A 12657-nucleotide genomic window follows, 5' to 3' on the forward strand; every position below is an offset into this window, starting at 1 on the left:
CCTGCTTTGTCGCTCGACACAGTGACCCCCTCACTTCCCCTTTGGTAAACTGCACATCGATTGCAGCCTCTGGTTTGTTCCGAGCTCTTCATGTGGTGGGTTATGGACAGGGTGAAGGGGGGGGGGGGGTATTTAATGCATGCTGTGTGCAACCTTGAGAGATAATTGTGAGAGGCGAGTTCTGAGCAACTAGGTTCAGACAGCAGGATACACAGGTTACACAGATCTGGTAGACTCAGCATAGCCATCTCCCAGGTTACACCGATCTTGTAGTCTCAGACCGCAGAGCTAGCCCCCAGGTTACACAGATCTTGTAGTCTCAGACCGCAGAGCTAGCCCCCAGGTTACACAGATCTTGTAGTCTCAGACCGCAGAGCTAGCCCCCAGGTTACACAGATCTTGTAGTATCAAACAGCAGAGCTAGCCCCCAGGTTACACAGATCTTGTAGTCTCAGACAGCAGAGCTAGCCACCAGGTTACACAGATCTTGTAGTCTCAGACAGCAGAGCTAGCTCCCAAGTTGCACAGATCTTTTAGTCTCAGGCAGCAGATATCCTCCTGGTTACATCAGCTATCCTCCAAGTCACATGGAGCTTTCAGACTTGGCATAGCTGTCCCCCAGGTTAACCAGATCTTGTAGTCTCAGACAGCGGAGCTATCCCCCACGTTATACAGATCTTGTTGTCTCAGACAGCAGAGCTACCACCCAGGTTACATGGAGGTTTCAGACTTGGCATACCTGTCCCCCAGGTTACAATATATTTCAGATCCAGACGTCCGAGCTATCCCTTAGATTACAAAGATCTTGAGGCTCAGAAACAGGGCACTTCTCCCCTACGCCCTCAGGGTATACTGTCCTCTCGGGTTCAGATCAAGACAGCAGAGTTATTGGATGTCATACACAGGTGTCACTGGTTGAGGTACCAGACAGCAGAGCTGTTGCTCAAGCCATGAGCATCTCCCAAGCTCTGACTTCAAACTGACATATTTATCCTTCAGGTTACCGCGTTACCACAAGCCGACAAGCTCAGAAATCAAACTACAGAGGTATTCTTCTGTTACACAGACCAAGGTCTCAGCCTTTCGGTTTATCTCCCAGGTTATATACTGATGTCACTGGTTCAACTTGCACATTTCAGAGCTGCCTCACCTTGCGCAGGGCTCCGAAGCTGAGGCAGCAGAGCTACCTCACAGGTTACATAGACCACACAGCCTTAGGAAGCATAACTACCTCTCATCATGGAAAGATCTTGCAAGCTCAGAGAGAAATGCTACTGCAAGGTCACTCGGATCTCACTAGTACAGACAGCCGAGCTATCTCTCAGTTTGCACAGATCTCGCAGGCTGAGACTATGTCCAAGGTCACACAGATCTGACAAACTCAGCCTGCAGATGAAAGTTGAATTATCTCCCAAGTCACTTAGATCAGCCTCCAGATTGCTGAGCTATCTTTGTCGTGCCAATGTTCTTTTGGGCTCCTACAGCATTCTAGCTTCTAGCTGACAAAGACCTCGCAGGCCTCACACAGCAAAGCTAAGTCTTAGTAAATCGTCCGGTGCATGTCTGGGAGAGAGATTCACCCCTTCCACCTGCATCTGCACCTTCACAGATCCTTAGCGATGGTGGCTGCAGCCCTTTGTTCTATTTAAAAACCTACAGCTCAGCTGTCCACGGAAACAGGAAGTACTAAGGGCTGCTCACCGTCTCGCCAACAACCAAACACTGAAAAAAAGGAACTTGTACGCTTGCAGAACCACAGGATCCGTTCCACCCTCCCCCGTGCTGCGCATCTCTTCTCCAGACCAATCAACAGTTATGAGTCAGGAGGCTGGGCCAGCAGTCCCTGTCAGGGCGGAAGCCTCAGATGGGTGGGTCGGACTGTCAGGACCCCTCCTGTTTATCAAAAACTATTGCGGGTCATAGCTCCAGGTCGTGGTAGAATGGGGGAGTCTCTCACAGCCAGGATGGAGCCCCACATCAGTGGTGAGTGGTTACGGGCTATTCAAGGGCGTCTCACTTTTTCTAGGGTAATCGTGAAGAGATTCAATGGGTCTCAGTGTCTTTAACCTTCTGTGCACCCAGTGTTGTGGCTGGGGAGCAGACCTGCTCCATCTTCTCTGTAGTGTTCAACGGAGTGTAAGGTGCTTCTGCTGAAATTACAGATGCGTTCCAGGTTGGGGACAAAGCAGAGTGTTATGTTGCTGAATCTCACTGATTCTTGCAGTCTCAAATGTTTGCTCCTTGTTTCTCTTAGTTCTGGTTCGCACTCACCTTCTGTGCTCTTTTCCACCTTCCATTAGTCTCTCAAATGTCTCATTCTCCTTCCTGCTTCTGGTGTCCTGTCTTCACCCTGTTGTAAAGGTCGGCACTTCACTTCCCCCGCCATCAGTGACACTATGTTCCAGCCAATGGCTTTCATTCAATCACCCGGTAGATTGTAGGCATTGCAGTACTGGATGTTCTCAAATGAACCAATTGTTCTAAAGTTCTAGATTGTAAAAGGAAAACCTAGACATGAAATATGGTGTCCCAAATGACATGGTGACATCTGTTAACTTTATCTGTTGTTCATTTTGCCGGTTTCCCTTCATAATTCCTGGCTCTAGTCCTCCTCTGCTGCTCTTACTGCAGGTTGTTGGTTCTTCCTGGTTCTCCTCAACTGCTCTTTTTACCAATATAGTTGCTTGTTTCTTTGCTGCATTCTCACTACCAGTGGCGGGCACCACAGCCTAAGCAATGTCTGCAACTAAAACATAAAAATAATACTCAAACATGCAGAAACAGGCATGCGTTAGTGTTGATTTGTATGTATAAATACTTAATTATCTGCTAATATTACTTAATTTTCTAAACAGTCATATTGGATTCATTTTGAGACAAAGCATTGGCAAAGGTAATAGGTCTGGCATTTGCTGTCTGCATTCTGGGTTTCTGAATGCTTGGTTTGTCATATTTTATGTAAAGCTTTATGGTTGGAGAAGGTGCTGGGGTAGGGTGACCACCCATCTGCAATGTTCACGGACTGCCCGTAGTTTCGCCCTGCCGTCCGTTGTTCGTGATGAAAGGCTTTAGGAACAGCATTTGTCAGTAATTTTAGCCTTTCAACTAAAGGACAAAATGTTATTAGGTCCGATCAGTTTCCCCAACTGGATTAAAGGGCTTTGAGGGAGGGAGGGGCAGACAGATAAGAAAAGGCCTTCTCGCTAGGGTGTCTCCATCCCTAAAGAAATGTAAATGTGTGCAACTGGTATATTTGCAAATGTAAAGGGGCTTGGAAACCTCCATGGACTTTAATCTAAGGAGTCACTTGAAGATTTCTGATAACAAAGATATTTTCTTTTAGAGAGGCACTGTAAGGATGTTCCAAGGTGAGCTGTGGAGTGTGTAGTTTTATAGGAATGTTATAAAAAAGTTAGTACTTGATATAAGCTGTATATTATTCAAATTGTATTTTAGAAGGACTTTTTTTTAATTTAACTGAACTGTTTTTGCACATTTTGTAGCAGCCTATATTATGATGTGTGTAATGCATGTTTAATATAAGGATTTACATATTCACAGTTCTTTCAGGGACCTTGGTACCTGATAGTACTAACAAACATTGGCAAAGCCAATGGGTCTCGTCTATGCAAGAGTTATTGCATTTGCCAATGTGTTTTAGCCATGTTATACACCAGAGTGGATGCTGTTCATGGATAAAAGTTAGTGGCATAGTGGTGAAGAGTGGACTAGAGTGGCATAAGAGCAGTGGCATAGAGCACAGTGGTGCAGAGTAGAGTGCAGTGGGATACAGCGCAGTTGTTTAGAGTGAATTGGCATAGAGTGCAGTGGTTTAGAGTGCAGTGGCATGGAGTGCTGTGGGGCAGAGTAGAGTGGCATAGAGTGCAGTGGAGTAGAGTGAAATACAATAAAGTGTCAGAGAGTGTAGTGGTGTGGAGTGGTGCAGTGGCATAGAGTGCCAAGTAGACTCGCATGGCATAGAGTGCAGTATCGTAGAGTGGAGTAGTGTAGAGTGGAGCAGAGTAGAGTATAGTGCTGTAGAGTGCAGTGAGTGGCATACAGTGCAGTGGCATAGAGTGCAGTTGCGTAGATTGCAGTAATACAGAGTAGAGTGGTGTAGAATACAGTGGTGGAGAGTGCAATGTTGCAGAATAGAGTGTCAGTGCAGTGGTGTAGAGTGGCACAGTGAGCAGTGGCGTGGAGTGCAATGGTGCAGAGTAGAGGGCAGTGGTGTATAGTTCAGTTTAGGGTGCAGTTGTGTGGAGTGCAGTGGCGCAGAGTGGCATGGGGCAGAGTAGAGTGGCATAGAGTGCAGTAGAGTAGAGTGACTAACAATAGAGTGGCAGAGAGTGCAGTAATGCAGAGTGGTGCAGTGGCATAGAGTGCAGAGTAAACTCGTGTGGCATAGAGTGCCGTGGCGTAGAGTGGTGCAGAGTGGAGTAGTATAGAGTGGCGCAGTGCCGAGTATAGTGCTGTAGAGTGCAGTGGCATAGAGTGCAGTTGTGTAGAATGCAGTAGTACAGAGTAGAGTGGTGTAGATTACAGTGGCGGAGAGTGCAATGTTGCAGAGTAGAGTGTCAGTGCAGTGGTGTAAAGTGGCGTAGAGTGGTACAGAGAGCAGTGGCGTAGAGTACAGTGGTGCAGAGTAAAGGGTAGTGGTGTACAGATCAGTTGTTTAGAGTGCACTGGGGTAGAGTGCAGGGGCATAGAGTGCAGTGGAGTAGAGTGACATACAACGGAGTGGCAGAGAGTGCAGTAGTGTAGAGTAGTGCAGTGGCATTGAGTGCAGAGTAGACTTGAGTGGCATAGGGTGCAGTTGGGTAAAGTGGTGCAGAGTGGAGTAGTGTAGCGTGTTGCAGTGCAGAGTACAGTGCTGTAAAGTGCAGTGACATAGAGTGGAGTCATGCAGTGTAAAGTGGTATAGAGTGCAGTGGAATAGAGTATTGGTGCAGAATGCAGTAGTACAGAGTAGAGCGATGTATAGTGGCAGCCAGTGCAGTGTTGCAGAGTAGCGTCAGAGTGCAGTGGCGTTTAGTGCGGTTGTTTAGAGTGCATTGGCGTAGAGTGCATTGAAGTAGAGTGCAGTGGTTTAGAGGGCAGTGGGGCAGAGTGGCATAGAGTGCAGTGGTGTAGAATAGGGTGTTTCAGAGTAGAGTGCAGTGGCATAGAGTGGAGAGGTGTAGGGTAGAGTGCATTGGCATAGAATGCAGTGGGGTGGAGTGCAGTGACATAAAGTAGATTGCTTCACAGTAGAGTGAAGTGGCGCAGAGTGGAGAGGTGCAGAGTAGAGTGGAGTTGCATAGAGTGGCATAGAGTGTGATGGCATAGAGTAAAGTGGTGTAAAGTGCTGTGGCATAGAGTAGATTAGAATGACATACAGTGTATTGATGTAGAGTGCAGGGGCATAGAGTTGAGTGTTACAGAGTAAAATGCACTAGCATAGAGTGTATTAACATAGATTGCAATGGCATACAATGCAGTGTTGCACAGTGGCATAGAGTGGAGTTGTGCGGACTAGATTGGTGTTGCCTAGACTGGAGTGATATAGCATACAGAGGCGCAGAGCGCAGTGGTGTAGAGAGGCGAAAAGTGCATCGGCATAGAGTAGAGTAGTACAGAGTAGAGTAGAGACGCATAGTGTGAAGTAGCATAGAATGCAGTGACATAGAGTGGAGTGGTTCAGAATGGAGAAGAGTGCAGTGTCCCGTAGTGGCATGGAGAAGTGTAAAGTGGAGTGATGCAGAGTAGAGTGCAGTGGTGTGGAGTGGTGCAGAGCAGAGTGGAATGGAGTATGAATGGTGTGGTAACACACTGCCATTACAGACAACACATTTTAGATTGAAATGACCATTACATTGCACAGTCATACAGTTTTTCAAATAAAACTATACAGTGGACAGACAATGATGTGTGGCAATTGCATCACCTAACACAATGATTTGTTTTAATCATATAAAGGTATTTGTTTCCAGCACAGTTCAGAATTAACAAAAATGTGTTTTATTTGCACTCCTAATACTGATATATTCTGAAGTTTATTTAAATGTTGTCATGTGATAGAAAAAACTCTTTCCTAACCCCGGTATCCAGCAAGATTGTCGCATGAATCCTCTCACTTTGAAGTCAGAGAAAAAAAGTTCCTACCGAAGACGGAGCCTGACATTTGACCTTGTTCTTTGAATGCCCAGCAAATGTGATGAGATAAGAACTGATTTACAGGCCTGTTTACAGAAAGAGAGCCCTTGGAAGGATACTGTAAATAAGGTTTAGGCAAGGGAAGGGGCAAACTCAAGCTGCATAGCCTAAAACAAATAAAGCCATTAAATTGAAAGCAACAAAATGTGAGTTACAAACCACAAAGCCAATGGCAAGCAATGGGTGGAATGCATTCCCAAGGAATCTCTATGAATGTACTTAAAGTGACAGCCGTGGGATACTTTGTGGGGAAAGTCCAGTATTTTAGTCCAGTCTGTATCTTGCAGAGGTTTGGCCACATCAGTCACCCAGGCAGTGTGACAAGAAGACCTGGAGTGTTGCAGGAAAAGTCTGTACATTCATTCTATCAGTTTCCCACTGACCCCTATGGTGTAGAACCTCTGCCACACCTCATGTAGGGTTAGTGCTAGGTGGCAGACATGAAATAGGGCATTTAACGATTGTTTAAGGTAGTTGTAAGTAAGGAGTTGACCGTGGTGAAGATGGCAGTCTGCCACAAGGATTTGGAAATGTAGTAGCTCGCCGTCCAGAAACAAACCCCCAATTTTAAGATACCTGCAACATGCCACTGATGGAGGTGCTCTGAGCACAGCCGTCCTGTGGGAGTGGGAAGGCTTAGCAAAGGTAGAGCAGGAGCACAGGGTTTCTTTGTGTGAGTGAGTTTACAGGTTCTAGCAAGGCAAGAGAAAGGTGTGCATGATAACCCCAGATGGTGATCCATGGAATGGTCAGAAGGAAACAATGAGCAGTGCAGTAAGCCCTCCATAAAAACCTTTATGGATAAATCCCATCTCATGCAGGGGGCGGGCAGAAAGCCAGCGAGCCACCCATTGGACATATGCAGCTGAATAATAGCGCTCTAAGTCCAGAAGGCCTAATCCAACCGCAGTCACGAGTAGCTTTATAGTGGAAAGAGCTTCCCGACGGTGCCCCAGCAACCAAATCAGATGTGTGGCATGTCTGAAGAAGGAAAGAAGGATGAGCAGGGGAAGGTTTGCAAAATAATACAATCATTGGGGTACCACTCCATCTTCACTAGTGCCATGTGGCCCAATACAGAAAGCAGAAGAGAAGACCAAAAAGCAAACTGGGCTCAGAGGGACCGTGACGCTCTGCTGAGATTTCCATCCTGCAAATCAATGGGAGAATAATTGATATTAATCACTAGGCATCGAAAGGTAACTGGTTCCCAGTTCAATCTGAGGTCTAATTGTATATAAAGGGGAAAACAGTGCCATGTGTTAAAGAGACAGTAATTACACGTTAAAGTTGTTACATTTTGTTTGTGCAATCTACATCCCAAATATTTTGAAGATTCTATGTGTACTTGAAACGTAGGGATAACCTAGATCACTAGTTTGGCTTTTTTCTCAATTTCAAAACCATTTTAAGACATGGACAAAGCGGGCAATTGCCTTGCATAATCTTGCAAGAGGTTCAGCCCCTGCTCACCCTTCACAAGCATGAACAGCACACCATTCCCCCAGAAGACTTTGCCAAGGTGGGTGGGTGCTGCTTGTCAACCACTTTACAGTACCTCTTCTGTTTCTGTCCTGTCTGCAGAGACAACTCCCCAGGTACCAAATACCTTCTGATAGTCTTGGTGGACCCATCTTGTCTGAGTTTAGGAATTGTCCCACCTTGTTCTTCTCTTCCTTATGTATCCGGTTCTTAGCAACAACCTCCCATTCGATCTCAAGTTCATCCTCCTCTTTTATTATCTTTGATTGGTAGTCCGGCTCCCAGTTCTGAGATAAATGTAGAGTCCCAGACATACACTCTAGTGCTGTGAGACTACAGACAAGTTGTGGGTACCTTACATCCTGACATTAGGTGTGAGACTGTCGCCCACACCATCTGCCCTGCCCCATTAACCTTTTTTAGGTTGAAAGTCCATGGGAGGATGGGGTGAGCCAGATGTTTTTGTTCAATTTGTTTACACTATCATAAGGTTAATTACCTTAATGTTTCCCAAACTGTTTGCCAGATGTTTTAAAATGTTCAGAAACATAATCAAAATGTTGTTGTTACTTTCTCTTTAAGAAATATTGGGAACATTTGGGTAGGGGTGATGGCCTTGACACAGTGCTGAAGGGCATTCATTTACTACTGGACAAGGAGGTAATGTGACACCTGAATGTAGCATACCAGGAGGCAATCACAAAAAGACCACAGTTAATAAATAGGGCCTCTCTTGGGTGTGTCTGTAAAACTGAAGTTTGTTCTTGAATTTTTGTCCTGAATTTTGACCCTTCGTCCTGAATTTTTGTCAAGAATTTTGACCCTTAGTCTTGAATTTTTTACAGTCCAGAATTTGCCTCAATGCCAGGTGGTCGCCCTGTGCTAGGGAAGGATTAAAACAGTTTGTGGGAAGGGTCATGGTGTCACAATGTATTATGAAGAATAAAATACCCTCTAACTTATGCAAATAGGGCATTTCAAGCCAACTTGGAGCAAAATTATTTTATATATGAACTCTTCTGTGGCTTTCAACATCCTTATAAGGTGTGTCAGTGGAAGCTTTAGCCCATATGAAGATTTACTATCCGTAACTCCACTTCCAGGTACGTTGAAGATTTATAGTGGCGAGGTATGTATGTGAGGAGTTATGTGTAGTGAATGAGTACTTTCCTTGGATCCTGCCCAAGCTTGTTTCTGTCCCACCTATAGAACCAAATCTGCCCATGCTGCCATTTTGGATAACCTCCATGGAACATAGATGTGATATATGTCTCCATGGATGTGATGTAAGAATCACCAGGTGTTGCAGCTGCGACCTCTGGCTTTCCACTTGAGACACCTTCACTGCTGTTGTGACTCCTGGCCTCAGCGGTGGCAAAATCAGTGCAGGAAAACAGAGGAAGCTTGTTCTTATGGCTGTCGTTTGGAGCTCCACACTGTTTTCTCTGGATTTTTGTATTACACTAACAGTGAATAATGTTCAGTGGTTAATTTGTAAATAAAAACACGCTGGTGCCCACAGCTCTTCTCTTAAACATGTGGCTGCTGCAATTAAATGTGGGAACACGGAAAACTGAGGCAGCGAAATCCTGAAGCCACTTTGGGCCCCTTCAATCCTTTTAAAAGCCACTCTCTGCCCCTTCAGTTCACTCTTGCAGCTTTCTGCTTTCTCCCATTGTGACACTTTTTCGTTTTTCTCTTCCTCCATCTTTCCCATATGTGTCTTTTGCTCGCAGTAATGCTTGAGGTAGAAAAATAAACGCCGGCCCTCAAAAATAAGTGCCGGTGCTCACCACCGGAAACAACAAGCACAAATTGAGCACTGATAATGTTTCATTATTCACTATTTTTAGTGTCATAAAAAATAGAGTGCATTTGTCAGGAATATGACCTCTGCCAGCTAAGGAAAGTAAAAAAAAATGCTTTCAAATGTAGGTTTTGCGCATGCCTGCATGTGATTGTGTTCAAGAGAGAGAATGAGAGAGAAAGTGTGAATGTCTGTGCACTTGTAACCGTGTGTGTGTGATCAAACTGGGGTTTAAAGGGCGTGTGATGTCACTTCCACTACCCCTAGCATTTTGGTGAATTTACGTTTATGGGTGTCCCGGTTGATGTTTCAGCTACTTATGATACTGGCAACAGATTTTTTTGTCCCTCTCTCGCTGGCATGCCACAAGGCACTTTTAGCTGAAGGTATTAAGGTAGGCCATTTAGCTGCACTCATTTGCTCCTTTGAGTTTGAATTGTTTTCCCTTGCAGCGGAAGATGCTCAGATCGTCATTATGCATCAGTGATCTTGGGACCTCTGAGGTGAGATTGAGAGAGTGCATGCTGGTTTTCACAAACTGGATGGCCAGTTACACTCAAGATGAACAGAAGTTCTCTTACTCGGTGGCACATAGATCTCCTGAACGGCCACCAGTTGGCTTTCGGAACTAAGCTCACCATCCCCCTCAAGATCATGTGATAGTTAAAATATTTTTGACCTTTAAGTCCAGCTATCTCTACCTCCTCAAAGCGGGAAAGTGGCAACTGCTTGCTTTTTCATACTCAAAACTCTGCAAGAAATCAGACTCCTTCTTCGCAGCCAAAAAACTGAAGACCTTATCCTCAGAAGCCATGATCATATCTCTTGCAAACACACGGCTGTGCAGTGGCTTCCGGTGGTCAAACAAAATCATGTTCAAAGGCATGTGTATGCTTTGCCTTCCATTCATGGAAAAGTTTCCTTTAGCCTATTTTGAACTAGCAACGTGCGAAATTCGTGTACATTTCTTTTGCATAACTACATGACCTTTCCAAGAAATTGCACGAAAGTATGCAAAATACCAATCAGCATTCTTTGCTAAAGTTTAGCATCAAAGGCACCCTAGTGTCAATCTTAGACACACTTTGAGATAGAAAAACACATACGTGTTGTGGACAAAAGCCACTGGCCTTCGGTGCGTTGGTGCTGTTAATGGGCCCTTATGATAGGTTTATTACTGGAACAAACTCCAACTATGCCGTGTTGTGTAACAGTGTGAAAGGCGTCGAGGGAATGCCAGAAACTGCAAAAATTAGACTGGTATCATTGACATTTTTCCTGAGCCAGATTTAAAGCCTATCAGCCTCTTCGATCTTTGGTTCCTCATGGTTGTTGCCTAAATGTAATTGAACCAGAATGTGTGACGTGCAGCTTTTTAACCTGCCACCTAAATACTGGACAGCCCCGCCACTGAACCTGCATCCCCAGGCATGGGTGTGCGAGATGTACTTTCTTCCGGCTGCTATGCTAGATAAAAGCTTGATAAAGTTCCACATATCCACTCTTCGTGAACTGTACAAAGTTTTCTAGGGCACCTTCCATTGTGCTGTTTTTCTTGCCGAGCAAGGTCACCTTCGCCACATAGCAGCATAACTTTCACTCTAATCAAACTGAAACTGGAAAGCATATGTATACATTTTCTACCAGGATTACCTATTTGCTCGGCTTTTCGATCGCCAGCAGGACATATTTGCAAAATGTTCCTCTGTTTGTTTACCTTTTGCAAAACGTCTTTGTGCACAATGGCATTGAGCAGGAGAAGAATATGGTTTTCATTTAAGTGTATCTTATGCAGAAAAATTATGGGACATGAATTGTAAAAATCAGTAACTTCAGGCACATGATCAACCTTCCCGAAGTCGTGCTGTTGCTGATAGACTTGAGGTGAGCAGACCAGCGAGCCACATGCACGTCATCCAACACTTAAGACTTGGGCCCTCATTGCGAGTGGCCTGGTGAGTTGTGTGATATTTAACACAACTAATTCAATGTGAGCCTGCGGGTCTGCATGTGTCAGGTGCGATAAATACAACAAATTACGACATTCTAGTAACTACTTGATAGGTTTCCCTTAACTATCAGCAGGCCTAACTAGCTCCTATTTAACACAAAACTCATACTTGTGATCCATGCGTGCGGTAACAGCAGAGTTTGCTCTTAATAAGAGCCCTTGGGTTACACTGTGAGGCCCGCGCTCTACTATGCACAGCAAACTGAGTAGCCACTTACTCGACCACTCACAAAGCGCTTCAGGGCTGCATAACGGGCATGGAGCATTAAACAAATGCTGCAGTACAACAGATCTTCGCAGTCTGTTCCACAAAGAAGCTCAAGACCTAGCTTTTCAGTCCTCAACTTTAGAAACAGTGGCCCGAATTTAAGAAAAGTGATTCTGCAGCCAATGCAGCGCCACGTTTCCTGCGCCCCTTACCGCCCCCTACCACCACCATGTGTGCGCTGTCTTTAATATACAGTGTACCATGGCACAGGGTGGGGCAATAGTGTCACCATTCTTTACGCTATTGATATACTGTGCAGGATTAGCACCAACATTTTAGCACCCAGAGGTCCATTGAAACCAATGGCATGCCTCCTTTTAAAGCCTGCTCTGAGCAGGCCTTAAAAGTGCTGAAAAAAATGATGCAAAAAAACCTCTTCGATTTCTTTGCGCCATTTTTTCGACCCCCTCTAACAGGGTATGCCCCCTTTGCATACATTATGCCTGGTGCAGACATAATGTGGCGTAAGGGGTTACAAAGTGGCACAATGAGTGCAGTGCTCCACTTTGTAAATATGGCGCTGCAAATTAATCCTAAAAAAAAGCATCATAACAAATGATGCTAATGTAGCGCAAGGAGGTGCTAGGCCCTCTTAAATATGGGCCAGTATGCTTTTATTCACTTGCTCAGCTTGTCCCTCTGAGGGATCAGCTGTGCTTTGTAAATTCAGAACTAAAACACACAACAACAAAAAATAATATTATTGTTTTGTACAATTTTCGGTGGGTGCTCAATCCTTATATGATTTTATCTTTCTCATAAATCTAACATGTTAGGTAGTCATTTTAAGATAATATTGTATTATTTGGTGTAGTGGGGTCTCAACTAAGCTGTTATTGAACAAAATAAATTGTAAATCTACCTTATGTAGAATTTTTGGGAATTCTCACTGTA

The 12657-nt window shown here is 44.8% G+C and overlaps 1 protein-coding gene across 2 annotated transcripts in view; it reads left to right on the plus strand.

Annotated features, from left to right (window-relative positions):
* Nucleotides 1–1828: 1828 nt before the first annotated feature.
* Nucleotides 1829–12657, plus strand: part of CYTH4 (cytohesin 4) — a 183183-nt gene continuing 172354 nt past the window's right edge. The window contains exon 1 of one of the 2 annotated variants that reach the window (XM_069231369.1): nt 1829–1983. In XM_069231369.1, coding sequence (XP_069087470.1) covers nt 1941–1983 — 43 coding nt within the window. In that variant the 5' untranslated portion in view covers nt 1829–1940. The remainder of the gene's footprint in view (nt 1984–12657) is intronic. The other variant, XM_069231368.1, reaches the window with a different exon arrangement.

The sequence above is a fragment of the Pleurodeles waltl genome, chromosome 4_2, assembly GCF_031143425.1.
Source record: "Pleurodeles waltl isolate 20211129_DDA chromosome 4_2, aPleWal1.hap1.20221129, whole genome shotgun sequence".
In the NCBI taxonomy this organism is placed as follows: Eukaryota; Metazoa; Chordata; class Amphibia; order Caudata; family Salamandridae; genus Pleurodeles; species Pleurodeles waltl.